Here is a 27591-nt window from a genome sequence, read left to right as displayed (position 1 = left end):
AGGTCCTCAACCATGCACAGCCTGAGCAGCCTCAACCTCACCTGGCATTACCTCCTCTCACCCAGCTGAACAATGCAGACGAGGCCATGGTAGATATGGTAGTGTATACTGTGATTACACTTTGCTTGTGTCTATGACATCTTGGTAATGTGATTATTCTCTTTCTCACAAGGATATGGCCGATGATGAGGAGGGAGATGACTAGGTGGCAATCTATGGAGGCCTAACTATACCAACCCCTTTTATTCCTTTATGTTTGCAATAGAGGTTGTGTTCTTTGAAAATTAATGCTGTCACTATGTCCTGCTTTAGGTATGGATGTATTGAAATGTACTATGTCAATAAATGTGACTGGATATTCCTTCTCTGAACAATATTGTCTTTATTCACACATGGATATGGACATTGAATACTACACCACAAGCACTTTGTAATGGCACATGTACCAAGCGATATGACAGTGATCACATACGCTATCCACCTATATCTTTACTAATCTATACAGTGTGTGTGGCATATCTGACACCTGGTTGTCCTCACAGGTCTTCATCCTCAAGGATCTGGTTCATTGTTCGGTTTACAAATATTACCCTTTCAAGGCTGCTGGTGTGGGACAGTACACTTGTTATCTCTGATAAGCGTGCACCTGTCCCAATCGTAAAACCCAAGTTATCAAACGCCACCTTGAATCTCTTTCGCTTGGCAGTTACAATATCAAACAGGTATCCCAGACTGTCCTCATCCATATAATGGATTACGGCAGCTGGGTTGGTGTACATGTTTGTCTTCATTCGTAGAAGCTCTATCACTTCACCATGCGGTAGGGACATTTCCAAACTGAGGAATGCAGCTCCCTACCATGAGCCTTTCATCACTTTTAGCATGTAACACATCTCGTTCACTATATGTGTCATAGCAAAGTATTCAGGGTTATGAGACATTTCTCTGGGTCTACGTAACAAGTGTCCTTCTTCCAGTTTACGGACCAGAACTTTCATAATGTCAATAGGAGTTGAAAATAGACCTTGTACCATGTCAGTGCAGATGTACCTGCCTCGACTAATAACAACAGTAAAGGTCACGACTGCATCCTGTGTCTTCACCATAATCGAACACACTCCTCCTTGCATGCCACCGAAGTGTGCTGAGATGACAATGTCCCCTGGGCGAATCTTAGCTGTATCCATGAACGCGACAATCTGCTCTTTAGAGACCGATCCCCACCAGCGCTCAACCAGCCATTCTAGGAATGAATGCCATGATCTGTTCAGTATAGATCAATTAAGGCTGCTTTGCATCTGCTGTTGCTTTCTTGACTCCTCCACCGCTGGATCCGTGTCGTGACCCTTGTCACAGCAAACTTGTACCTTGTTACCCTCTTCATTAGATACTTCGTCGCAGTACACCACCTCTTCGTGGTCAACCTCTTCTTCACTGTCGACATCTTGGATGTGGACCTCGTAGTCTGAAACCTCAGAATCGTAAACGTCGTAGTCCACAAGACTTTCGGTTGAATGGAACTGGGGACTAGTTTCAGCCTCCTAGTCTCTGGTATTCTCCATGTCAGCACCGGGAGTATCTCGGTTATGTGTATAGTCCTCTTGCCAGTGTCCTTGATAATCATCACACATCCAATCCTCGTAGTCACTTGACCTTGGAACCTGAAGACCTAACGGCTTGCGGTATACCGCTGTTCACAATCTCATAAACCTTACAGTACCCATAACAAGATTGAGTCTGAGGCCTCTTGACACAAACAACTGTCTCATAATGGTTCCGACTATTCTCCAAATATATGCCCTGCCTAGAGACCTGTAAACCGTTAGATCTGTATTCAATCCAACGGTTACTCTGACACTGAACGGTAACACATTCTCAGAATGGTCCTATACATATGTTGTTTGCTCTGTAGCTGCTGCACCACAGCATTTCAAATTGGTTCATGGTACTCCTCTGTACCACATAGCGCTTCACTGACCGCTCTGAAGAAACAGTTTCCGTCACCTTTAATTTTCACATTCTTACAAGGAGCCCCTAACACACCAGACGCAGTATGACTTAGAGACGTCTCCTTGCACTGCACCTTCAGCCTCGTGCACAGCAACTGGGCATCTTCAGCTGTAATAGGGTTGAACTGCAGCTCTCTATATGTGCTGCCACTAACAAAGCAAACGTCTGAGTCATCGCTACTGTCATCCCCCTTTGCTTTATTACAATATCTGAGTGTGTCTAAAGACTCTGATTTAGGATGTGCCATTATACACTCTTCTGCTTTGGAGTGTCATTAGTGTAGTCATTAATATATCGCTTTGGGCCCTATTGTCAATGAACCATACTTCTGCAGAGACTGAGTCATGGTAGGGCGGACCTAAGAACTCGTCATCAATCACACAGAGCTTGACAGAAGCCACCGGAGCCTATACTGGCTTCCATGCTTGCTCAATGTCATGGGTTGTGTCAATGATACCACTACACTTAACACTATAGACATGGTTATGGTTTATAATGCTGTTGAATGACATTAAAATGAAATTATGGTCACACAAGCAAATGTCAAGTGCTACCAATGTATTGTATTGACAACGAGGTCCACAACACCATCTTACCAAATTAATACAATATAACAATTCAACTGTTAGGATAATTACATCTCCCCCATACTTTCTCGAAGCAATGTCAGATTCAGTGAGACCGAAGCCGGGTCCATCATCCTCACATCTTCAGTCTTCAGTACACTGAGACCCAGGGAATGTAGTCTGGCGCCAGTGCTCACTTCGTATCCGGTACAGTCCACAGGACAGGCTGCGTAGTAAGGCCGATCTACCACGGCTGTTCCGAGTCCATCAATGTATCGTCCAGATGCACAGGTCAACAAGATCCGTAGACCTGCCTTGTATTGTGATCCACTGGCTATTAGAGACTGAGTAGACGTTGTCTTCCAGTTAAACACCACAGAAAACACCGAGACGTCAGGCTTGCCTTTACCGTAGTAGCGAACTAGAGTGATAGGCAGACATCTCCCATCAAGTTTATACACTTGGTACTGTTTCATCAATGTCACCCGGCAAGTAACGTTCCATGTGTCATATTCCCTACAAATGTCCCCATAGCAATAATCTTTGTTTACCCCAATGAGGTCAGGTATAGAGTGGTCACTCGAACCACCTTGGATAGACCGGGCCACTCCAGATCTACCTTTTAACAGAGGGTTGACAAACTCAGGTCCTCCATTCACAACCCTGTGTTCTCTGTCAAACTCAGGTCTCCCATCCATAGCCCGATATTCTCCGTCAAGATCAAGTCCCCCATCCATACCCGGATAATCTCCGTTAAACACAGGTTCGTCACTGTTGCCACTGTGCTGTCCGTACAGATGCACACATAGATACAAAGGCATTGCTGCAACAAAGATGAACAGGTTAGCCGTAACATTCATGCTGAATATAGCTGATACTTCTTTCCCAGTGTTAAGACATGTAAACTGTTGTAACAACCCAACCTGATATTTAGGTACTTCCCTGTAGTAGTAAGTTGGATACAATAGCGACTGTTGGATATGGGTGGACACTAGCGGGAGGTCCTGCCTCAAAACTCACATCCTGGACATTTCACAGACAGGACACTGTGTGATTTCCAGCAGTCTGTCCTCCGTGTGCCCTTGGGCCCCGTGTGAGTTTGGGTATCGATTTAAAAGACGCCCCCCCCCTCCTACAATATCTTCCCTGTGTTGTGGACATTGTGCCGTTGGGTATGTTTGTTATCCCTCCCGTCGTCCTCGTATTGTGTCTAGACCCCGCGTCCTCCGGGTCAGCCTGTCCCGTATTGGCTAAAGGCCCAATGGGCGCAAGTGTGACAGTATGCGTGTGAACAGCCTTTGCAGATGTATTTCTTACACCTGCAGCACACCGTGTGTGTCTTGGAGTCCTTCTTGGGTGGGCAGAGCTGACACCTCTTCCTCTTACTTGCCCCGGTGGCCGGGGCAGCGAGCGGGCCAGCGGCCGGGCCAGCGGCGGGCTCCTCGCGCTGTTGATCACGAGCCGCCGTAGCACCCTGTAGGACTTTGACGAGCGCTGACGCCGCTTTGGTGCGGGGGAGATGCTGCCTTCTTTGGATCCGCGGCTTGACGAGCGCCTTTCCCAGCTGCTCCAGGAACACCCTGCGCTTCTTCCGCTTGCGATGCATCCAGTCAGGCTTGATCTCGCGCCATATGACAAAGGCGTTGTAGTAGGACAGGTCGAGGATGTTGTGGAAGACGACCAGGGGCCAGCGGGCAGTCATCCGTCTGCAGCTGTACGTGCCGACCACCTTGTCCAGGCTTCCCTCGTTGCAGTTGTAGTCTAGGACGAGGGCCGGCTTCCTGTCGGAGCGATCGCTAATGTCGGCCTCTGTGTGCAGCGTGCTCAGAAGTAGCACGTTCTTGTTTTTCTTTGCCAGGTAGGACACTAGAGTGGCGGTGGGAGTGAAGGCAAACCTGGAGGACAGGACCTGTCTGCCCTTGGACTCGAGCAGTGCGGGCGGGAGCTCGGCCTTGTTCTTTCTCACCCTGCCCACCATGGTGAGGTTCCTTTCGAGGAGCCGCTGGCCCAGTTCGTAGGAGGTGAAGAAGTTGTCACAGGTGACATTGCGACCGCTCAGTCCCGTTGTCAGATCGAGGACGACGCGCATCCCCTGGTTCTTCTCGGGGCCTCCGCTGGCCGCCTTACCGGTGTACACTTGCATCTTACAAGCGTAGCTGGACTTGGCGTCGCAGGCCACCCACGACTTGATGCCGTATTTCGCCGGCTTGCTGGGAATGTACTGACGGAAAGGACAGCGGCCTTTGGCAAGGGGAGAAGAGATTAGCGTCATGACTTGTTCATTGGGGTAAATGAGTGCTATGCTACACGCACACGCACACACACACACACACACATACACACACACATACGCACAGTACCTCTGAATGGGACCAGTTGCTCGTCCACCGTCACCTCGGGCCCCGGGTTGTAGAGGGCCGGCAGCCGCTCCTGCCACAGGTCCCAGACGTCTCGTATGGCTGCGAGTTTGTCCGTGGCGAGTTTGGCGGGCCTCGACTGGCGATCGTCGAATCGCAGCAGCCTCGAGTACCTGTGAAAGACCTTGAGCGGCATGGTGGCTCGGAACACGGTCCTGCCGCTCTCGGCGTCCAACAGGCTAGCCGCGGCCTCGCCTCGGGACTTGTAGACGCCTGCTAGGATCAGCAGCCCTACGTAGGCTCGCAGGTCCGTGGCGTCCATGGCTCGCCAGCCGTCGCCGTATTTTCTGGCCCCGTGCAGGTTTGTAATTTCCAGATTTATCCTTTCTATCGCCGGTGTGACAAACAGGTGGAAGGTGGACGCGATGTCGCGGGTGCGCAACGCAGCGTAGGCCGTGGGGCCCGGAGTCTCGCCCGGCGTGGCAGATCGCACTGGCCCTGCGGAGGCGGCCGTAGGCCATGGGGGACCATTCGATTTTGCCGTTTTTCGACAGCAACGTCTCCCTTTGGTCCGGAGCTGAGGAGATCTCTTCCTCACGTTGGTCCTCCTGCTCGTCCTCGCGTTGGTCCTCGTGTCGGTCCTCGTGCTCTTCCTCGGGGGCTTCCTCGGGGTCTTCCTCAGAAGAGGGAGAAGAAGCATCGTCGACCTCGTGGCCCTCGGGATTGTATTCCTCCCCATCTTCGTCTTCTGAAACCTCTTCCTCCTCCTCTTCCTGGGAATCTGAGTAATCTTCTTGGTCCACGCTGGACAAGATCTGTTCTAGAACCTGCGCGGCCGTGAAACGCGCGGCCATGGCCGCTCGGGTCCACTGATCGGGTCCACTGAGCCGCGGGGAAGAGCGCACTTTGCACGGGTGGGGCGCCGGTCACTTTGTGCGCCGCTGACAATGTTAGTATCCTCTCTACGGCCGGCCGGCCGGATTACGCGGGAGACCAAGACCTGAAAATGCACGAGGCTCGCGTGTGCCCGTGTGTGTAGCCGTGTGCAGTTGACTCAACCGAGCCACAATAACACTTGGCTGATCTCTAGCACACAGCGAGGCATGTCTGGACCTGTGTAGTGACTGGCTGGGTCGCTCTGACCCACGAGCACAGAGCGCAGAGCGCAGAGCTGGGAGCCACACACAACCTCGCCACACTCTCAGACTCTCTACACTCAATGGCATACTCCTCGCCAGTGGCTGGCTGGGTCGCTCTGACCCACAAGCACAGAGCGGGGAGCCACACACAACCTCGCCACACTCTCAGACTCTCTACACTCAATGGCATACTCCTCGCCAGTGGCTGGCTGGGTCGCTCTGACCCACGAGCGCAGAGCGGGGAGCCACACACAAGCTCGCCACACTCTCAGACTCTCTACACTCAATGGCATACTCCTCGCCAGTGGCTGGCTGGGTCGCTCTGACCCACGAGCGCAGAGCGGGGAGCCACACACAACCTCGCCACACTCTCAGACTCTCTACACTCAATGGCATACTCCTCGCCAGTGGCTGGCTGGGTCGCTCTGACCCACGAGCACAGAGCGCAGAGCGCAGAGCGGGGAGCAACACACAACCTCGCCACACTCTCAGACTCTCTACACTCAATGGCATACGCCTCGCCAGTGGCTGGCTGGGTCACTCTGACCCACGAACGCAGAGCGCAGAGCGCAGAGCCCTGGAAACACAGGGCCTGGGTCGCTCTGACCCCAGGACGACGGGAGGGTTAAAGAAAAAAGTAAGCAAACACATTTGGTGTACACCAAAAGGAGTGTGGGAGACTCCCCAATCATATGGAAGAAGGTACTCTGGTCAGATGGGACAAAAATTTTGCTTTTTGGCTGTCAAGGAAAACGCTGGCGCAAACCCAACACCTCGCATCACCCCGAGAACACCATCCCCACAGTGAAGCATGGTGGTGGCAGCATCATGATGTTGGGATGTTTTTCATTGGCAGGGACTGGGAAACTGGTCAGAATTTAAGGAATGATGGATGGCGCTAAATACAGGGACATTTTTGAGGGAAGCCTGTTTCTTTTTTTCAGAGATTTGAGACTGGGACAGAGGTTCACCTTCCAGCAGGACAATGAACCTAAGCATACTGCTAAAGTAACACTCGAGTGGTTTAAAGGGAAACATTTAAATGTCTTGGAATGACCTAGTCAAAGCCCAGGCCTCAGTCCAATTGAGGATCTGTGGTATGACTTAAAAATTGCTGTACACCAGCGGAACCCATCCAACTTGAAGGAGCTGGAGCAGTTTTGCCTTGAAGAATGGGCAAAAATCCCATTGGCTAGATGTGCCAAGCTTATAGAGACATAACCCAGGATAATTGAAGCTGTAATTGCTGCAAAAGGAGGCTCTACAAAGTATTGACTTTGGGGGGGTGAATAGTTATGCACGCTCAAGTTTTATGTTTTTTTTGTCTTATTTATTGTTTGTTTCACAATAACAAATATTTTGCATTTTCAAAGTAGTACACATGTTGTGTAAATCAAATGATACAAACCCCCCAAAAATACATTTTAATTCCAGGTTGTAAGGCAACAAAATAGAAAAAATGCCAAGGTGGTGAATACTTTACACTATTGTAAAGTGGTTGTTCCACTGGATATCATAAGGTGAATGCACCAACTTGTAAGTCGCTCTGGATAAGAGCGTCTGCTAAATGACTTAAATGTAATGTAATGTACTTTCGCATGCCACTGTATGCTACCAGTTATATGAATGTGAGCTAGCATTTAGCAGTCACTTCTTCTAAACCTGAAAAGGGACTACTTCTAAATGTTATGCAGCGAAAACAGACAAATATATCCAAATCAGACTTTAGTAAGCACATTGTGGGCATGTTACAATCCCTCAAAACTGACAATTTGACAAATATCTATTTTGTTAGATCAGATTTGTTGAATGTGCGTCCTTCTATCCCCCACGGTCTGCGTTCCATTGACTTCTTTACCGCATCTATTAGCATTCAACACTTTAGTTTATCAGAGATGATCAGTCCTGGTGATCAGGGAGATAGAGAGAGATACAACCACAAGAACAGACAGGCTACTGCCAAGCCATTGAGTAGAGGAGCCTTTGGGGGTGATTGATGGAGGACTCGTACTTGTAGGAGATCTGGTGAGACAAACAGACAAAGACAGACTCTCATTCTCCAAAGAATAAGGTAGACATTATAAAACCACTTGACTCTTGTGTTGTCTACACCTATTTGGTAGTCTAATGTTGTCATATCTTTTCGAACGCTTATATAGCCTGGCCTCACCTGGGGAAGAGGTAACCTGGGGAAGAGGATGCTGTCAATGCTGTGAGTCCTTGAACTTGTCAAAACGATCTCTCTGTACTTGTGATCTTCATTGCTTACATTCTTTACTTCAGCCACCCTAAACACCTCTGCTGGGGACATCAGCTGATCAATGCTTTCTGGGAAGCAACTGTACTTATCCATGTTGACTACAGTGCAGGAAATAATGTTGAAAAGAATCCCATTGTCTGTAGCAGATTCCTCCGTGTCAGAACGTTTGGCCCTGGTTGAGGTAAACCTCCCAAATCCACTTCTGACCCTACTTGTGCCTCATACTTTTTGCTTGATCCACAAAACACAGTTGGGCAGTTCTCAGTCTTCAAAAGCCCCATGGCATCCATTAGCAGGAAATGAAGGGATTTGAACAGGAAGTCGCCATTATAGACATTGACATTCCCAACCTGAGTCTCCACTGCTTCGTTGAAAATCTTTCTGAACACATTTCCCCCATGTCCATAAACCACCAATGCAGCCGTGTGTTGCTTGACGCCTCCCGGGATCAGTTTTGTACACTGCTTTGCCTGCCAGGCAGAACTATACTCTATACTGCCTGTCAGTTCTTCTTCCAGCAGACCCCCTTCCACAACCTTCTTCAACATCTGCTCCCGACAGTGAGTGTACTGGTCATCCACGGCATTAGGAACCATGTCCATTACCTTTGCCTGACATGCTGACCAAAATAAATGTACAATCAATCTCCTGACTGGAGGAGGAAATAACAAACAAAATGGTATCATTTTTCGCCCTTATAACGTAGTCTGTGTTGGCAATGGGCCTAGTGCAGTTTTACCAAGCCGTGCAATGGTTGTCAGTAGTGATTTAGGGTTTTGGTGTTTTGCCTGATATAAAAAAATCTAAATGTAATGAACAAATAAACATAGTCAGACTCTGGAAGTTGGAAAGATAAGAGTTGTGTAACATTGGCACTGCATAGGGCTACAATATACAATACACATTTTACTAATCAGTTTCGGTTTTAATTAGAGTAGATGGGAATGAAATAGAATCGACTGAGTTGTTCGACTGAATCATGAATCAAGGCATCTCTATCTATGACAGTCTGCCAGTAATACCTTAATTGGGGAAGACAGACTCATAGTAATGGCTGGAATGGAATTAATGGAATGGTATCAAACACATCAAATACATGATTTTAATGCGTTTGATACCATTCACCGCATTCCAGCCATTATTATGAGCCGTCCTCACCTCAGCAGCTTCCTGTGATGCTATGGCATTTCTGTCTGCAACGTTCCACAACATTTGCATACTGATCATGGCCCGGTACGTAGCCCTTCTATACTCCAGGGTTTCACAAACTCGGTTCTGGGATCCCGCCTGGGTGCACGTTTCGAAACCACTGTGTAGTGCGATGGCAAAAAAACTAAATGTGCACCCAAGAGGGGCCCCAGGACCGAGTTTGGGAAACCCTGTTATACTCCTTCCCAGTTTATGCACTAAATCGACCACTAGAGGTTACAGAGACCCAATGTCCACCCACAGTATTGCTGCCTTCATCCAATCTCTTTTGACAAAAAGTACCAACCAGTTCACAGACAGTATGTGAAAAATATTTCTATATTTATGTCGATGTATACATTTCATCCTTCCACAATTTGCATTGCAAGTCAAGCTTTATTGGGTTAAAGATTCATAGCAACAAGCATTCGCAAAGAGTTGAGAGCGCAACTCTGTGTGACAAAATAATCAAACATATACTTTACGAAGAATTATTATGAGCCGTCCTAAGGACCTGTTTTTAAATTGTAATACATTTTATGCACAAATTTGATAAATAGGATCATATTTATGGTCAGGGATTTGTTTAAAATATTGATGTAGCCTAAATCAGGGGTTTTCCCTCTTCTCAGGGACCCTCAGCCATTCCTTGTATTTGAACTATTCCACAGTAGGCACACCTGACTCGACTAATAATCAAGCCATTGAATAGGTGAATCAGGTAAGCTAAATTGTGAAACATCTGGAGGTCCCCGAGGAGAGGTTTGAAAGCCACTGGCCTACATCAATATAATCTATAGGTTCAAAAACATAATTATACAGTAGGCCTATACTAAACAGTAACAACAAACGTAAGAGACTAAGCATTAATTAAAAATCCAAAACAATCATACCAGATATATTAGACACGTCCACATCTATGTTGGACTAACAGCCATTAAAAATGTTGAAATTGTTGTCAACATTCAGTAGCCTTCTAAGCTTTGTCTCAAGGTCTGTAACAGAGTTATACTCTGTAACAACACTGAAAGCTGTGTTAGGACCCAAGGCACCTCCAGACTTGAGAGGGTTGTCGTTGTTGTCGGTGCAGCAGTAGGCATTCCAGTAGTGACTCGGAACATTGACTCGCTGGTTCTGGTCTACCCACTTGTCGCCTGGGACCACCCCAGTCACCACATACATCTTACTACAGCCTTCACTCAAATTAACCTTCAGCCTCGTCTCATACTGGTTCCACAGCCCCTTGTTCATCTTCCCATCTTGCGGAGCTACGTTGGTATGGGTCATGGTGGCTTTGGAGGCTTCTCCTTCATGGTGTCCTGCGGGGTTTAGGTGCCCGCGGTCGTACGAGCTAAAGTTGTTGAGAGCCTGACTCCAGCCCAGCTTGTAGTTCTGTGTGTATTGTGTAGAGCGTTCTCTGCAGTCATTGATTTGATTGTATTTCTTGATCTCACTCAATAATTTTGTCTTATTCATTTGCTGTGGTGGTAGGTCAGGATGCACAAGCTGAAAAATACAAACATTTACAAATTAGCCACTCCACTTCAAGCTTTGTGGTAGCAGTCAAATACAACTCATTGTTATTATTACTGGTATTCTAGGCTACTGCTATTTAGTCTGAAATTACAATATACGAAATAGTACCTTCTAGTGCTTATTGCATGAATACAATCATTTTCTAACCTGCTCTACAGCTAATGTCCTGTTCTACTGCAAATATTTGAACTAAACTAATGTGTTGTATCATTCTGTAGTTGTGCCAGTCACATTAAATGGCTGCTGCACTGAATGTATAGGACATTTAAAAAAGGTGATAATGAAAATGAAATATGCAAAAAATATGCTCACTTTCTCAGAGGTCTGTAGCATCAGAGTAAACACTTCCTCTTACTCTCTAGATACTGTACATAATCTCTCTCTCCCTCTCTCCCCCTCTCTCTCTCACACACACACTTTTTCCTGCAATCTAGATCCATAATCATTATGCCTAATTCTATGGCATAAATATGTATATTTTTCTGCTCGGGATGTGTACGGTTATTCGAATATCCAAATGGACGTTAGTATTCGATTACTTGTTTTAATATGAATTTTTTCAAGACAAAAATGTATAGGACAATTTTAACACTGAAAAGGCTTTTTCTGAATTAAATTAAAATATCCATGTGACATTGTTACATACCCGGTTATGCCATGACATTTCAAATAGTCATATTAATAAAAGTTCAACTCTTTAATTTAGTTTTCATGAAATGCACGTGCGCCCCATAAAAAGACAAGTAGAAAACCAGATTCTTCAGGTGTGTAGCTTTTTGTTTATGTTTGCCAATCAAAGTGGCAAAGAGGCTCAATGTCAAGCAAGTGGAGTGAGAGTTCACTGATGCAATGCAAGTTGGAAAAAAATTATGGAATTTAAAGTTAACGAAATGAGAAGGAGTAGGCTACAACAAGCAACCAAAAGGTAGGCTATTGTTTTATCTGAATTAGTTTGGGGAGAAAGCGTATCCTGTGGGCTCAATTACAGTACCTTCAGAATTACACACTTTCACTTTTTCCAAATGTTGTTGTGTTACAGCCTGAATTTAAAATGCATTAAATTTAGATTTTTGGTCACTGGCCTACACACAATAACCCATAATGTCAAAGTGGAATTGTATTTTTTATATATATATATATATATATATATATATATATATATATATATATACAGTATATATAAATTAATACAAAATGTCAATAAATATTCAAACCCTTTGTTATGGCATACCTAAATAAGTTCAGAGGTGAAAATGTACTTAACAAGTCACATAATAAGTTGAATGAACTCACGCTGTGAGCAATAAGAGTGTTTAACATGACTTTTGAATGACTACCTCATCTCTGTATCCCACACATACAATTATCTGTAAGGTCCCTCAGTCGAGCAAGGAATTTCAAACAGATTCAACCACAAAGACCAGGGAGTTTTTCTTAACCTTACAGCAACACGATCATTTAGCAACCTTTGACCAGAAATGAGAAGCAGGAAGTCAACCTCTAGATGGTGGGCAACTACAGTAAACAGGAACTATAATGTTTCAGGAACTTGGTTTTCATAACCTGATTTGAGATGATTCTAGTGACTAATTGTGACCTTAAACAGTCATAATGTAAAGGTAACATTGCAATATAGGTTCATCTGTGATGTTTTTCTCCACAGTGGCACAGCATGGTGACTCTGTCCCTCTTGTCCCTCGGTCTCCTCTCCTTGTTGGGGGTCAGAGGGGAAGTGGCTCCAAATTTCGACAACTGCAAAGATTATTTCTTCAAAATGACACCAGTGTCTGGTCTGAATATAGCTCTCCCCACTCCGATCGAGCCCAACACACAGGGCTTAGTGAATCCTGAGAAATGTCTCTCTGCTTACAATGCTGTCATGTTTTGTCTTTGATCATCATGTCTTGTCCCTGTGCTTCCCTCTGCTGGTCTTATTAGGTTCTTTCCCTCTTTCTATCCCTCTCTCTCCTCATCCCTCTCTCCCTCTCCCGCTCTCTCTCTCTATCGTTCCGTTCCTGCTCCCAGCTGTTTCTCATTCTCCTAACGACCTCATTTACTCTTTCACACCTGTCCCCTATTTTGCCCTCTGATTAGAGTCCCTATTTCTCCCTCTGTTTTCCGCTTCTGTCCTTGTCGGATTCTTGTTTGATGTTTGCTGTCCTGTGTCCTTGTTCCGCCCTGTCGTGTTTTTGCCTTCTTCAGATGCTGCGTGTGAGCAGGTGTCTATGTCAGCTACGGCCTGTGCCTTCCTGAAGCGACCTGCAGTCTGTGGTCGCGTCTCCAGTCGTTCCTCTCTACTGACGAGAGGATTTCAGTTTCCTGTTTTGGATTTACCTTTGATATATCCAGGAGAATCATTGTTTGTTTGATACTGGAATAAAGACTCTGTTTCTATTACGTCGCTTTTGGGTCCTCACTCTCCAGCATAACAAATGCTGCCTCTCCTGCATACATCTGTCAGAGAAACGGTAACAACTATTACTTTGCCACTCTGTATGACCGTGGCAGGAGGATCCCTCTGTACTCTGCCTATCAAATGGATATCGAAGGGGTCCCTGGCAGAGAGGGGTCCATAGTTTATTATGAACCGCAGGTGTGCATATTTAATTTTCATTTTCACCTTTTCAATGTCCTATAAATTCAGTGCAGCAGCCATTTAATGTGACTGGCACCACTACAGAATGATACAACACATTAGTGTAGTTTAAATATTTACAGTTGAACAGGACATTAGCTGTGGAGTAGGTTAGAAAATGATTGAATTCATGCAATAAGCACTAGAAGGTACGATTTCGTACATTGTAATTTCAGACTAAATAGCAGTAGCCTAGAATACCAGTAATAATAACAATGAGTTGTATTTGACTGCTACCACAAAGCTTGATGTGGAGTGGCTAATTTGTAAATGTTTGTATTTTTCAGCTTGTGCATCCTGACCTACCACCACAGCAAATGGATAAGAAAGGATCATTGGGTGAGATCAAGAAACACAACGAAAACAATGACTGCAGAGAACGCTCTCCATAATACCGACAGAACTACAAGCTGGGCTGGAGTCAGGCTCTCAATGACAATTTTGGCTCATATGACCGCGGGCACCTAAACCCCGCAGGACACCATAAAGAAGATGCATCCAAAGCCACCATGACCCATACCAACGTAGCGCCGCAAGACAGGAAGATGAACACCGGGCCGTGGAACCGGTATGAGAAGAAGCTGAAGGATGTTTTAAGTGCAGGCTGTAGTAAGATGTATGTGGTGACTGGGGTGGTCCCAGGCGACAAGTGGGTAGACCAGAACAAGCGAGTCAATGTTCCGAGTCACTACTGGAATGCCTACTGCTGCACCGACAACAACGACAACCCTCTCAGGTCTGGAGGTGCCTTGGGTCCTAACACAGCTCTCAGTGTTGTTACAGAGTATAACTCTGTTACAGACCTTGAGACTGAGCTTAGAGGGCTTCTGAATGTTGACAACAATTTCAAAATTTTTAATGGCTGTTATAGACCGACATAGATGTGGACGTGTCTAATATATCTGGTATGATTGTTTTGGATATTGAATTGATGCTTAGGCTATTACGTTTGTTGTTACTATTTAGTATAGGCTAACTCTATAATGATTATATAAGGATGTTTTTGAACCTATAGATTATATTGATGTAGGTCAGTGGCTTTCAAACCTCTCCTCGGGGACCTCCAGATGTTTCACAATTTAGCTCACCTGATTCACCTATTCAACGCCTTGATTATTAGTTGAGTCAGGTGTGCTAACTGTGGAATAGTTCAAATGCAAGGAATGGCTGGGGGTCCCTGAGAAGAGGTTTGAAAACCCCTAATTTAGGCTACATCAAAATTGTAAACATATCCCTGACCATAAATATTGTCCTATTGATCAAATGTGTTGAAAAAGTGTATTACAATTTCAAAACGTATCCTTTGTAGTAATTATTCGTAAAGCGTATATTTGCTTGTTTGGTCACACACAGAGTTGTGCAATCACCTCTTTGTGAATGCTTGTTGCTATGAATCTGTAACACAATAAAGCTTGTTTTGCAAAGTAAATTGTGGAGGGAGGAAATGTGTACACCGACATAAATACAGAATTGTTTTTCACATACTGTTCATGAAGCGGTTGGTACTTTATGTTTAAAGAGATCAGATGAAGATAGCAATACTGTGGGTGGAGATTTGGTCACTGTACCCTCTAGTGGTCGATAAGGTGCATAAACTGGGAAGGAGAATAACAGGGTTTCCTTTACTCGGTCCTGGGGCCAAGTATTTTGCCCTAGCACTACACAGCTGATTAAAATCATAAACACTTGATGATTCATTTGTTATTTGCGCTAGGGCAAAAACCAAAACGTGCATCCAGGGGGACCCCAGGACCGAGTTTGGGAAACCCTGGAGTATAAAGGGCTAAATACTAAGCAAAACACCAAAAACACCAATCAACCATTGCACGGCTTGGTAAAACTGCGCTAGGCCCATTGCCAACCCAAACTACAGTATGAGGGGGAAAAAGGATACAAAAAAACCGGATTTCCTCCTGTGTTAAATATATTTAATAATTGCGATTCTTCAAATAGCCACCCTTTGCCTTGATGACAGCTTTGCACACTCTAGGCATTCTCTCAACCAGCTTCACCTGTAATGATTTTCCAACAGTCTTGAAGGAGTTCCCACATATGCTGAGCACTTGTTGGCTGCTTTTCCTTCACCCTGTGGTCCGACTAATCCCAAACCATCTCAATTTGGTCGGGGGATTGTGGAGGCCAGGTCATCTGATGCAGCACTCCATCACTCTCCTTCTTGACAAAACAGCCATTACACAGCCTGGAGGTGTGTTGGCTCATTCTCCTGTTGAAAAACAAATGATAGTCCATGCGGAGATCATCTGTTCACCCACACCGCATCTCACAAAGACACGGCGGTTGGAACCAAAAATCTCCAATTTGGACTCTAGACCACAGGACAAATTTCCAACGGTCTAATGTCCATTGCTCATGTTTCTTGGCCCAAGCAAGTCTCTTCTTCTTATTGGTGTCCTTTAGTAGTGGTTTCTTTGCAGCAATTCGACCATGTAGGCCTGATTCACGCAGTCTCCTCTGAACAGTTCATGTTGAGATGTGTCTGTTACTTGAACTCTGTGAAGCATTTATTTGGGCTGCAATTTCTGAGGCTGGTAACTCTCATGAACTTATCTTCTGCAGCAGAGGTAACTCTGGGTCTTATACTCCTGTGAAAACCATAAATATTATCCTATTGATCAAATTTGTGGTTAAAATGTATTACAATTTCAAAATGTATCCTTTGTAGTAATTATTCGTAAAGCGTATGTTTGCTTGTTTGGTCATACAGAGTTGTGCAACCACGTCTTTGTGAATGCTTGTTGCTATGGATCTATAACCCAATAAACGCTTGTTTTGTGAAAGTAGGAAATGTGTACATCGTCATATTACAGAACCATTTTTTACATGCTGTTGATGAACCTGTTGGTATTTTATGTCAAAAAAGATCGGATGAAGGCAGCAATACTGTCGGTGGAGATTTCTTTGGTCGCGGTACCCTCTAGTGGTCTATAAAGTGCACAAACTGGGAAGGAGATAAAAGTGCCACGGTCAGTTGCAGACATAAATGTCATAGAGATGTGGTGATTCGTGACTCAGTCGAACAACTCAGTCGATTCTATTTCATTCCCATCTACTCTGATAAAAAAACTAATCGGATTGGTAAAATATGTAATGCATATTGTAGCTCTATGCAGTGCCATTGTTACACAACTCTTATCTGTCCAACTTCCAGAGTCTGACTCTGTATCTTTGTTCATTAGATTTTGATTTATTGTACCATGGTTAAACACCAAAACCATTGCAAGGTTTGGCGAATCTGCACTAGGCCCAATGCCAACCCAAACTTTTATTATATCTTTTTTTCATTTTTGTACCTTTATTTTAACAGGGAAGACCTGTTGATACCTAGGCATCTTTTACAAATGTGCCCTGAATATACAATATAAATATATACTTTATACCCAAACTAATATATAGGTATACATTAACCTTTTGATACAGGATGCAGTGATGAGTCTCAAAACTGTCATCTGTAACAAAACAAAGGGCACTATGGGAGATGGCATCCAAAGGTTTAAGAGTAGTAGCAGCTGATAACTAATATCACCATAATCAAGAACAGATAAAAAGGTTGACTGAATAATCTGCTTCCTACTGCTTAGAGAAAGGAACGGTCTGTTTCTGTAGAAAAATCTTAGCTTCTAAACCAGCTCATCTATTACTGAACAAAAATATAAACGCAACACAGGAGGTTGGTGACACCTTAATTGGGGAGGACAGGCTCATGTTAATGGCTGGAGCGGAATTAGTGGAATGGTATCAAATACAACAAACACATGGTTTCCATAAGTTGGATGCCATTCCATTCGCTCTGTTCCAGCCATTATTATGAGCCGCTCTCCTCTTCGCAGCCTCCACTGAAACGCACCATGCAAAGTGTTGGTCCCATGTAGCGTGAGCTGAAATAAAAGATCCCAGAAATGTTCCCTATGCACAAAAAGCGTATTTCTCTCAAATTTGTTACATCCCTGTAAGTGAGCATTTCTTCTTTCCAAGATAATCCATCCAACTGACAGATGTGGCATATCAAGAATGTGATTAAACAGCATGATCATTACACAGGTGCATGCACCTTGTGCTGGGGACACAAATATTTGCAGTTTTGTCACACAACACAATGCCACAGATGTCTAAAATGTTGGAGGTTGCAATTGGCATGCTGACTGCAGGAATGTCCAACAAAGCTGTTGCCAGAAAATTGAATGTTAATATTTCTACCATAAGCCGCCTCCAACGTCCTTTTAGAGAATTTGGGAGTTTGTCCAATCTGCCTTACAACTGCAGATCACATGTTTGGCGTCGTGTGGGCGAGAGGTTTGCTCATGTCAAAGTTGTGAACAGAGTACCCCATGAGGCAAATGGTGGTCACACTAGATACTGACTGGTTTTCTATTCCACGCCCACAATTTGTTTTAAGGTATCTTTATTCCCAGTCATGTGAAATGAATAGATTAGGGCCTAATGAATTACATTAAATTAACTGATTTCCTTATATGAACTGTATCTCAGTAAAATCGTTGGAATTGTTGCATGTTATGTTTATAGTTTTGGTCAGTATAACTGACCTGTGACTTCTGTGCGATGACAAGACTGGTGTGTTATCCCTCTGAGCTAAAGCCTAGGCATTAACCTTAGACACACCTCTTCAGATCTCAGGCAAGGTTACTCATTACATACGTGTGGTTTACTGAACCACGTTAGTTTCATATCCCCTGGTGCAACATATTTGTTAATGGTCCCTGACACTACAGAGTCCTGAACATGTACGTTATTTCTATACTTTTTTTAATGCTTTTCCTTTGTTTTGTTTTAACCACTAGGGCCAGGTGTGGATCAACGGTTTCAACCTGGGCCTCTACTGGCCCGCTCGCGGCCCACAGTTCACCTTGTACGTGCCCGGTAGCATCCTGAGCACGGCCGCGCCCAACAATGTGACCGCCCTGGAGCTGGAGGGGGACCCATGGAACCCCGGGCCATGTACCGTGGAGTTCACCAACATCTCGTTCCGAATTCCATTGTTAAGTCTGACCACAAACACCAGAGGGCGCTGTTACATAAAGATCTCTTATGATGAGCGCTGATCAAAAATATACTTACTGTATTTATCTGGAACACAGGTCGGTGGCACCTTAATTGGGGAGGATGGGCTTGTGGTAATTGGTGGAGCGGAATCAGTGGAATGATATGAAATACATCAAACACTCCGTTCCACCCATTATCATGAGCCGTCCTCCCCTCAGCAGCCTCCACTGATCTGGAAGTGATCTATTTTGCACTGATCTTTTAAAAATCAAAGAGTAATGTTTGTAATTTAATCAAGGGTGACTGTACCTTTAACATGACCTTTATATAGTGTCTTAAAACCCGATACGACTTTGTTCACATGAACGTATCTATTCTAAGGGAATTAAGAATGCGTCATTTGAACAGTATGTACGTCTTTTTGTAAATGGAATCAAGTTCAAGAGGGAAAATTACTAATTTAGAAGAGCTATGAACTTGAGTAGTACTCTAAATATAAGTTGAGGTCAGTGGTGCTCAAATCATGAGCCTGGAGGTTTTATTTCTATGTCAAGGCACTATACAACCCAAAATATGCCTTTTCACTGAGATCACATTCATGGTAACGCTGGCATGTCTGCTCAAGTGTAAATGACATTTAAAAGTATCTTATAGTGCGCTTTGCTATAGAGCGCCTTGAGTTAAATCCTGCCCTATATTGTGAATTGGGGAACATGGTTGAGAAGGATGTGTGCCAAATGATCTGTACCTTATTGTGTGCCACCTAACTGCAGGGATATTATGCTCTCATTGATTTCTGTAATGAACCATTTGGTGGGTCTTGTAAATGAATAGTTCTTGTGTTCAACTGAAAACCTGATATGCTTCCTTTTAACAATTAGATTATTTCAAATACTTTGGGATTTCCTTGTATCTTGGTTGTTATCATTTTTGTTAATGTGTTTAATGTGCAGGCACAAACCATGTTGTACTTTTTGATTTATAAATGTTTTAATACAATTTGGTGAATGCAATATGATAATGTCATAGTACCGTACAGATCTCAAGTTAGGATTTGAAATACAACCCTACATTAAAACAATCCAAATCTTAAACCCAACTATGGAACAATGAAAATATGAACACAGGAGAGGAGTATATACAGCAGCAACATTATACACCCATTATTCATTCCAGAAGCCTCTGTTGTGGCCAACAGCCTCTATAAGCCTGCTCTGTAGTATCTCTTTGGAGGGGTAGATGGGCAGCTGCAACAGAGAGTGACAGGTCAGCGCCTCTGGGAAATGCTGTTGGGAGGAGTTGAGAAGGGTTTGGACCCTCATCCTGATCTGGTTCATACCCAGGATGGGCAAACGATCACAGCCAGTCAGGAACACTGAAGGGGCAAAGGTGGTAAAAGGGAGAGGGCAGTGAATGACAGAACAGAACTTTATTCTCAGTAGCCTATGTTATTGGTTCATCTGTTACAATGAAAATGTTCCATACTTACACAGGAATGCTTTCTTTTGATCTTCTGTCAGTTCCTCAAACACCTCCCAGAATGTGACGATGCTGGGATGCCCAGCATGGTACTCTCTTTCATACACAGTGTTCTAGTTTTTGGGGGAAATGCCCTCAATTAATATGTTGAAGCAATAGACACTTAACACCATTCAAACTACTTGTCAAATCAATGTATCAAAACAACATTTTAGCTAGGTTTCAGAACATGTTCACCATGAATCCCAAATCAACCCCTAGGCAACTTGTCTAATAGGCTCCATCTTGCCCTCTGATAGGCTAGGTGACATTTCTGCCATATATAGTTTTATACAACGGGTGATTTGGAATTCCCATTGTTAGCCAGACGAAAGCTATCCAATGACAACATTGTGGTATACCATAGAGCCAATGGGACTCAACACGCTTTCATTAATGCTGCCCCGTCTGTGCAAGGTTTAACAGTTTGTTCAAATAGCTTGGCTGCTATACAGTCATATGAATAGAATCACTGTCATATTGTTATTATTAATCGCTCGCTCGCTCTCTCTAGGAGGCCGGCACATCCCGTAGGTATACCAACCACTGCATCAAGACGACTACCATCCAACAGCTCTCTGATGCAGGTCTGGAGGCCAGAGAGATCAAGGCTGTGAGCGGCCACAGGGCCTAAAGCTCTCTTAGGAGCTATTGGAATCCATCCACGGAAAAGAGGAGATGGAGTAACATCCTAATAGCTAGCTGCGTGCAACAATAAGGCAGTTTTCCCTGTGAAATGGCGCCCAGCTGCACTTGAGACCCCGGGGTTAGACAGCTACTTCATTAATTGTACACTGAATGGAAATGTGCAATTCAATGTGTATCATAAATAAACAGCTGTCCATGTTGTGAACATCGGGGGGAAAATGGTGTGGTGTTTGATCCTTGGGTCACAGGTGCGTAGAATATGTTTCCTTGTCAAAATCACAGACAGGGCCTTCTTCCACACCCCAATGTGCTTGGTCATGAGAGAGGGCTTCAATAAGGACCAGCAGTCACCGACAGGACATGATAACACACAGATTACTTTCTCAAACTATTTTGTGGGGGTAAAGAATTTGGTCTACTTCACAATCATTCCAGGCGCAACACGAGAGTGTACACATTTAGTTTTAGCCCAGGAATACCACACTCAATAAAAATAATCACTGGTTTTGCCTAGTCTAAATCTGCCAGACAGCGAATGAATAAGGACAAAAGAAGTTGGCAACAGCACAAACAGATTTACGACTACATTATTGTTGATTAATTGAGTTTGGGGTGACACACTTTAAACATTTTAAATGGACGGCAACATTACCGAGGAACTGCAGCTTGTCGGGGTGCAGTCTGAGGATAGCAGCAAATGAAATCAAAGTTTATTTCTCACGTGCGCCGAATGCAACAGGTGTAGACCTTACAGTGAAATGCTTACTTACAGGCTCTAACCAATAGTGCGAGAAAAAAAAAGTATGTGTGTGTGTGTGTAGGTGTGTGTAGATAAGTAAAGGAATAAAACAACAGTAAAAAGACAATTGAAAACAACAGTAGCGAGGCTATATACAGACACTGGTTAGTCAGGATTATTGAGGTAGCATGTACATGTAGGTATGGTTAAAGTGACTATGCATATATGATGAACAGAGAGTAGCAGTAGCGTAAAAAGAGGGGTTGGCAGGTGGTGGGACACAATGCAGATAGCCCGGTTAGCCAAGCACTGGTTGGTCGGGCCAATTGAGGTAGTATGTACATGAATGTATAGTTAAAGTGACTATGCATATATGATGAACAGAGAGTAGCAGCAGCGTAAAAGAAGGGTTCGGTGAGATCTGTCCATCTGTGCTGTTTGCGAAGGACCCTCAGGAGCTCGGGGAGAACCAGGTAGACCCTCAAGCCCTCCACTCCAATGGGCTCCTCATACAGGGAGGGAAGCAGTGTGTGCTGGACAACAGCTTCAACCTAGTGCAATGAAAGAGGTGTGTGAATCGTCCCTCGTTCAAATGATAATGACAACATTTTAGAAGTATGTCAGCAATTCAATGTGCAATCAACGATACATGTCAGAATACGGTTACATATCAATTTACAGTGGGGCAAAAAAGTATTTAGTCAGCCACCAATTGTGCAAGTCCTCCCACTTAAAAAGATGAGAGAGGCCTGTAATTTTCATCATAGGTACACTTCAACTATGACAGACAAAATTAGAAAAAAAATCCAGAAAATCACATTGTAGGATTTTTAATTGAATTTATTTGCAAATAATGGTGGAAAATAAGTATTTGGTCAATAACAAAAGTTTTTCTCAATACTTTGTTATATACCCTTTGTTGGCAATGACAGAGGTCAAACGTTTTCTGTAAGTCTTCACAAGGTTTTCACACACTGTTGCTGGTATTTTGGCCCATTCCTCCATGCAGATCTCCTCTAGAGCAGTGATGTTTTGGGGCTGTTGCTGGGCAACACGGACTTTCAACTCCCTCCAAAGATTTTCTATGGGGTTGAGATCTGGAGACTGGCTAGGCCACTCCACACAAACTTCAGACGGGCCTGGACATGTACTGGCTTAAGCAGGGGGACACGTCTGGCACTGCAGGATTTGAGTCCCTGGCGGCGTAGTGTGTTACTGATGGTAGGCTTTGTTACTTTGGTCCCAGCTCTCTGCAGGTCATTCACTAGGTCCCCCCGTGTGGTTCTGGGATTTTTGCTCACCGTTCTTTTGATCATTTTGACCCCACGGGGTGAGATCTTGCGTGGAGCCCCAGATCGAGGGAGATTATCAGTGGTCTTGTATGTCTTCCATTTCCTAATAATTGCTCCCACAGTTGATTTCTTCAAACCAAGCTGCTTACCTATTGCAGATTCAGTCTTCCCAGCCTGGTGCAGGTCTACAATTTTGTTTCTGGTGTCCTTTGACAGCTCTTTGGTCTTGGCCATAGTGGAGTTTGGAGTGTAACTGTTTGAGGTTGTGGACAGGTGTCTTTACTGATACTGATAACAAGTTCAAACAGGTGCCATTAATACAGGGAACGAGTGGAGGACAGAGGAGCCTCTTAAAGAAGAAGTTACAGGTCTGTGAGAGCCAGAAATCTTGCTTGTTTGTAGGTGACCAAATACTTATTTTCCAACATAATTTGCAAATAAATTCATTAAAAATCCTACAATGTGATTTTCTGGATTTTTTTTCTAATTTTGTCTGTCATAGTTGAAGTGTACCTATGATGAAAATTACAGCCCTCTTGTCACGTTCCTGACCTGTTTTCCTTTGTCTTGTATTTATTTTAGTTGGTCAGGGCGTGAGTTGGGTGGGTTGGTCTATGGTTGATTTTCTATGTTGGGATTTGGTGTTCGGCCTGGTATGGTTCTCAATCAGAGACAGCTGTCAATCGTTGTCCCTGACTGAGAATCATACTTAGGCAGCCTGGGTTTCACTTGTGTTTTGTGGGTGTTTGTTCCTGTGTCTGTGTTTGGGCCACACAGGACTGTTTCGGGTTTGTCACGTTTGTTGGTTTTGTATTTTGAAGTGTTTTGTTGATTTTTCATTAAATAATGAACACTAACCACTCTGCATCTTGGTCCGATCCATGCTCCTCCTCGTCTGAGGAGGAGAACGACTAGGACAGCCGTTACACCTCTCTCATCTTTTTAAGTGGGAGAACTTGCACAATTGGTGGCTGACTAAATACTTTTTTGCCCCACTGTATATATATTTTAAAAAAAATCGGCCGATTAATCGATATCGGCCTGTTTTGTCCTCCAATAATCGGTATCGCCGTTGAAAAATCATAATCGGTCGACCTCTAATTTTTACCTCTGAACTTATTTAGGTATGCCATAACAAAGGGTTTGAATATTTATTGACATTTTGTATTCATTTAAGTAATTTAAGTAAAATATATAAAAACACAATTCAACTTTGATGTTAGAGTTATTGTGTGTAGGCCAGTGATCTAAATGTAATGCATTTTAAATTCAGGCTGTAACACAACAACATTTGGAAAAAGTCAAAGAGTGTGAACAATTCTGAAGGAACCGTACTGTAATTGAGGCCACAGGATCCGCTTTCTCTCCAAACCAATTCACATACAACAACAGACTTGGTTGCTCGTTGTAGCCTACTCCTTCTCATTTCATTAACTTTACATTAACTTTTATTTCCACCTGAAGGTTCTGGTTGGCTACTGGTCTTTTTATGGGGCGCACGTGCACTTCATAGAAACTACATTAAAGAGTCAAACTTTTATTAAATGAATCATTTGAAATGTCATGGCATAACTGGGTATGCAACAATGTCACATGGATATTTTAATTTAATTCAGAAAAAGCCTTTTCAGGGTTAAAATAGTCATATACATTTTTGTCTTAAAAAATATATATTAAAACAAGTAATCGAATACTAACGTCCATTCGGATATTTGATAACCGTGCACATCCCGAGCAGAAAAATATAGATATTTATGACATAGAATTAGGCATAATGATTATGGATCTAGATTGCAAGAAAAAGTGTGAGTGAGTGAGTGAGTGAGAGAGAGAGAGAGAGAGAGAGAGAGAGAGGAGAGAGAGAGAGAGAGAGAGAGAGAGATGATGTACAGTATATAGAGAGTAACAGGACGTGTTTTCTCTGATGCTACAGACCTCTGAAGGAGTGAGACAATTCAAAGGACTGTTAAACAAGTTCAGAAGGTGAGATTGAAAATCTAACAAATTATTTGGATATTCAATTTCTTATGGTTATTTCGAAAATCGATGCAATAGCGCAAAGTTCTCTGTATCGAGCACAGCAAAAACTATTTCATACAAGGAAATTAAATAGGCTGCTTAAGAAACAATACTAATGTGTCATGCAATCAAGATATGTACTTAAGGAAATATACTGCTATTCTTATCTGTATTTTTTGAAACTGCACTGTCGGTTAGGGGCTCGTAAGTAAGCATTTCACTGTAAGGTCTACTACACCTGTTGTATTCGGCGCATGTGACTAATACAATTTGATTTGATTTGCAAAACTATCTTCTGACATATTAACAATATGTTTGGAGTGTATATGATTATAGCATAATTAACCTTACAGCAACACGATCATTTAGCAACCTTTAACCAGAAATGAGAAGCAGGAAGTCAACCTCTAGATGGTGAGAAACTACAGTAAACAGGAACTATATTGTTTCAGGAACATGGGTGGTTTTCATAACCTGACTTGAGTTGATTCTAGTGACTAATTGTGACCTTAAACAGTCATAATGTAAAGGTAACATTGCAATATAGGTTAATCTGTGACGTTTTTCTCCACAGGGGCACAGCATGGTGACTCTGTCCCTCTTGTCCCTCGGTCTCCTCTCCTTGTTGGGGGTCAGAGGGGAAGTGGCTCCAAATTTCGACAACTGCAAAGATTCTTTCTTCAAAATGACACCAGTGTCTGGTCTGAATGTAGCTCTCCCCACTCCGATCAAGCCCAACACACTGGGCTTAGAGAAGCCTGAGAAGTGTCTCTCTGCTTACAATGCTGCCTCTCCTGCATACATCTGTCAGAGAAACGGTAACAACTATTACTTTGCCACTCTGTATGACCGTGGCAGGAGGATCCCTCTGTACTCTGCCTATCAAATGGATATCGAAGGGGTCCCTGACAGAAAGGGGTCCATAGATAATTATGAACCACAGGTTTGCATATTTCATTTTCATTATCACCTTTTTTAAATGTCCTATACATTCAGTGCAGCAGCCATTTAATGTGACTGGCACAACTACAGAATGATGCAACGCATTAGTGTAGTTTAAATATTTGCATTAGAACAGGATATTAGCTCTAGAGCAGGTTAGAAAAGGATTGTATTCATGCAATAAGCACCAGAAGGTACTATTTCGTATATTGTAATTTCAGACTAAATAGCAGTAGCCTAGAATACCAGTAATAATAATGAGTTTTATTTGACTGCTACCACAAAGCTTGAAGTGGAGTGGCTAATTTGTAAATTTTTGTATTTTTCAGCTTGTACATCCTGACCTACCACCACAGCAAATGAATAAGACAAAATTATTGAGTGAGATCAAGAAATACAACCAAAACAATGGCTGCTTAGAACGCTCTCCACAATACCGACAGAACTACAAGCTGGGCTGGAGTCAGGCTCTCGATGACAACTTTGGCTCGTATGACCGCGGGCACCTAAACCCCGCAGGACACCATAAAGAAGATGCATCCAAAGCCACCATGACCCATACCAACGTAGCTCCGCAAGATGGGAAGATGAACACCGGGCCGTGGAACCGGTATGAGAAGAAGCTGAAGGATGATTTGAGTAAAGACTGTAGTAAGATGTATGTGGTGACAGGGGTGGTCCCAGGCGACACGTGGGTAGACCAGAACGAGCGAGTCAATGTTCCGAGTCACTACTGGAATGCCTACTGCTGCACCGACAACATCGACAACCCTCTCAAGTCTGGAGGTGCCTTGGGTCCTAACACAGCTCTCAGTAATGTTACAGAGTATAACTCTGTTACAGACCTTGAGACTGAGCTTAGAAAGCTACTGGTGCCGAAAGTTGACAACAATTTCAACATTTTTAATGGCTGTTAGTCCAACATAGATGTGGACGTGTCTAATATATCTGGTATGATTGTTTTGGATTTTTAATTAATGCTTAGGCTCTTACGTTTGTTGTTACTGTTTAGTATAGGCCTACTGTATAATGATGTTTTTGAACCTATAGATTATATTGATGTAGGCCAGTGGCCAGATGTTTCACAATTTAGCTCATCTGATTCACCTATTCAATGGCTTGATTATTAGTTGAGTCAGGTGTGCTAACTGTGGAATAGTTAAAATACAAGGAATGGCTGGGGGTCCCTGACAAGAGGGAAAACCCCTGATTTAGGCTACATCAATATTTTAAACAAATCCCTGACCATAAATATGATCCTATTTATCAAATTTGTGCATAAAATGTATTACAATTTAAAAACAGGTCCTTAGGACGGCTCATAATAATTCTTCGTAAAGTATATGTTTGATTGTTTTGTCACACAGAGTTGCGCTCTCAACTCTTTGCGAATGCTTGTTGCTATGAATCTTTAACCCAATAAAGCTTGACTTGCAATGCAAATTGTGGAAGGATGAAATGTATACATCGACATAAATATAGAAATATTTTCCACATACTGTCTGTGAACTGGTTGGTACTTTTTGTCAAAAGAGATTGGATGAAGGCAGCAATACTGTGGGTGGACATTGGGTCTCTGTAACCTCTAGTGGTCGATTAAGTGCATAAACTGGGAAGGAGTATAACAGGGTTTCCCAAACTCGGTCCTGGGGCCCCTCTTGGGTGCACATTTAGTTTTTTTGCCATCGCACTACACAGTGGTTTCGAAACGTGCACCCAGGCG

The 27591-nt window shown here is 43.6% G+C and overlaps 3 protein-coding genes and 1 pseudogene across 3 annotated transcripts; 2 read left to right on the top strand and 2 right to left on the bottom strand.

Moving 5' to 3' along the window:
• Positions 1-1277: 1277 nt before the first annotated feature.
• Positions 1278-8928, bottom strand: LOC120052200. Its single transcript, XM_038999030.1, has 8 exons — positions 8683-8928; positions 8084-8094; positions 6432-6674; positions 6081-6188; positions 5532-5815; positions 4937-5431; positions 3894-4817; positions 1278-1465 (listed from the first exon to the last, which is right to left on the bottom strand). Exons 1-8 carry the CDS (start codon positions 8926-8928, stop codon positions 1278-1280), a joined length of 2499 nt encoding a protein of 832 aa, XP_038854958.1.
• A 1457-nt stretch (positions 8929-10385) lies between these two features.
• Positions 10386-11389, bottom strand: LOC120052198 (nuclease EXOG, mitochondrial-like). Its single transcript, XM_038999029.1, has 2 exons — positions 11369-11389; positions 10386-11026 (listed from the first exon to the last, which is right to left on the bottom strand). Exons 1-2 carry the CDS (start codon positions 11387-11389, stop codon positions 10448-10450), a joined length of 600 nt encoding a protein of 199 aa, XP_038854957.1. The 3' UTR covers positions 10386-10447.
• A 1334-nt stretch (positions 11390-12723) lies between these two features.
• LOC120052840 lies at positions 12724-14788 on the top strand (annotated as a pseudogene).
• A 9993-nt stretch (positions 14789-24781) lies between these two features.
• LOC120052841 (endonuclease domain-containing 1 protein-like) lies at positions 24782-27311 on the top strand. Its single transcript, XM_039000029.1, has 3 exons — positions 24782-24890; positions 25501-25869; positions 26198-27311. Exons 2-3 carry the CDS (start codon positions 25510-25512, stop codon positions 26783-26785), a joined length of 948 nt encoding a protein of 315 aa, XP_038855957.1. The 5' UTR covers positions 24782-24890; positions 25501-25509; the 3' UTR covers positions 26786-27311.
• Positions 27312-27591: the final 280 nt, after the last annotated feature.

Source organism: Salvelinus namaycush, chromosome 8 (assembly GCF_016432855.1).
Source record: "Salvelinus namaycush isolate Seneca chromosome 8, SaNama_1.0, whole genome shotgun sequence".
Classification (NCBI taxonomy): Eukaryota; Metazoa; Chordata; class Actinopteri; order Salmoniformes; family Salmonidae; genus Salvelinus; species Salvelinus namaycush.
The sequence above is the reverse complement of the archived record's forward strand: the minus strand, read 5'-3'. Positions and strand labels throughout refer to the sequence as shown.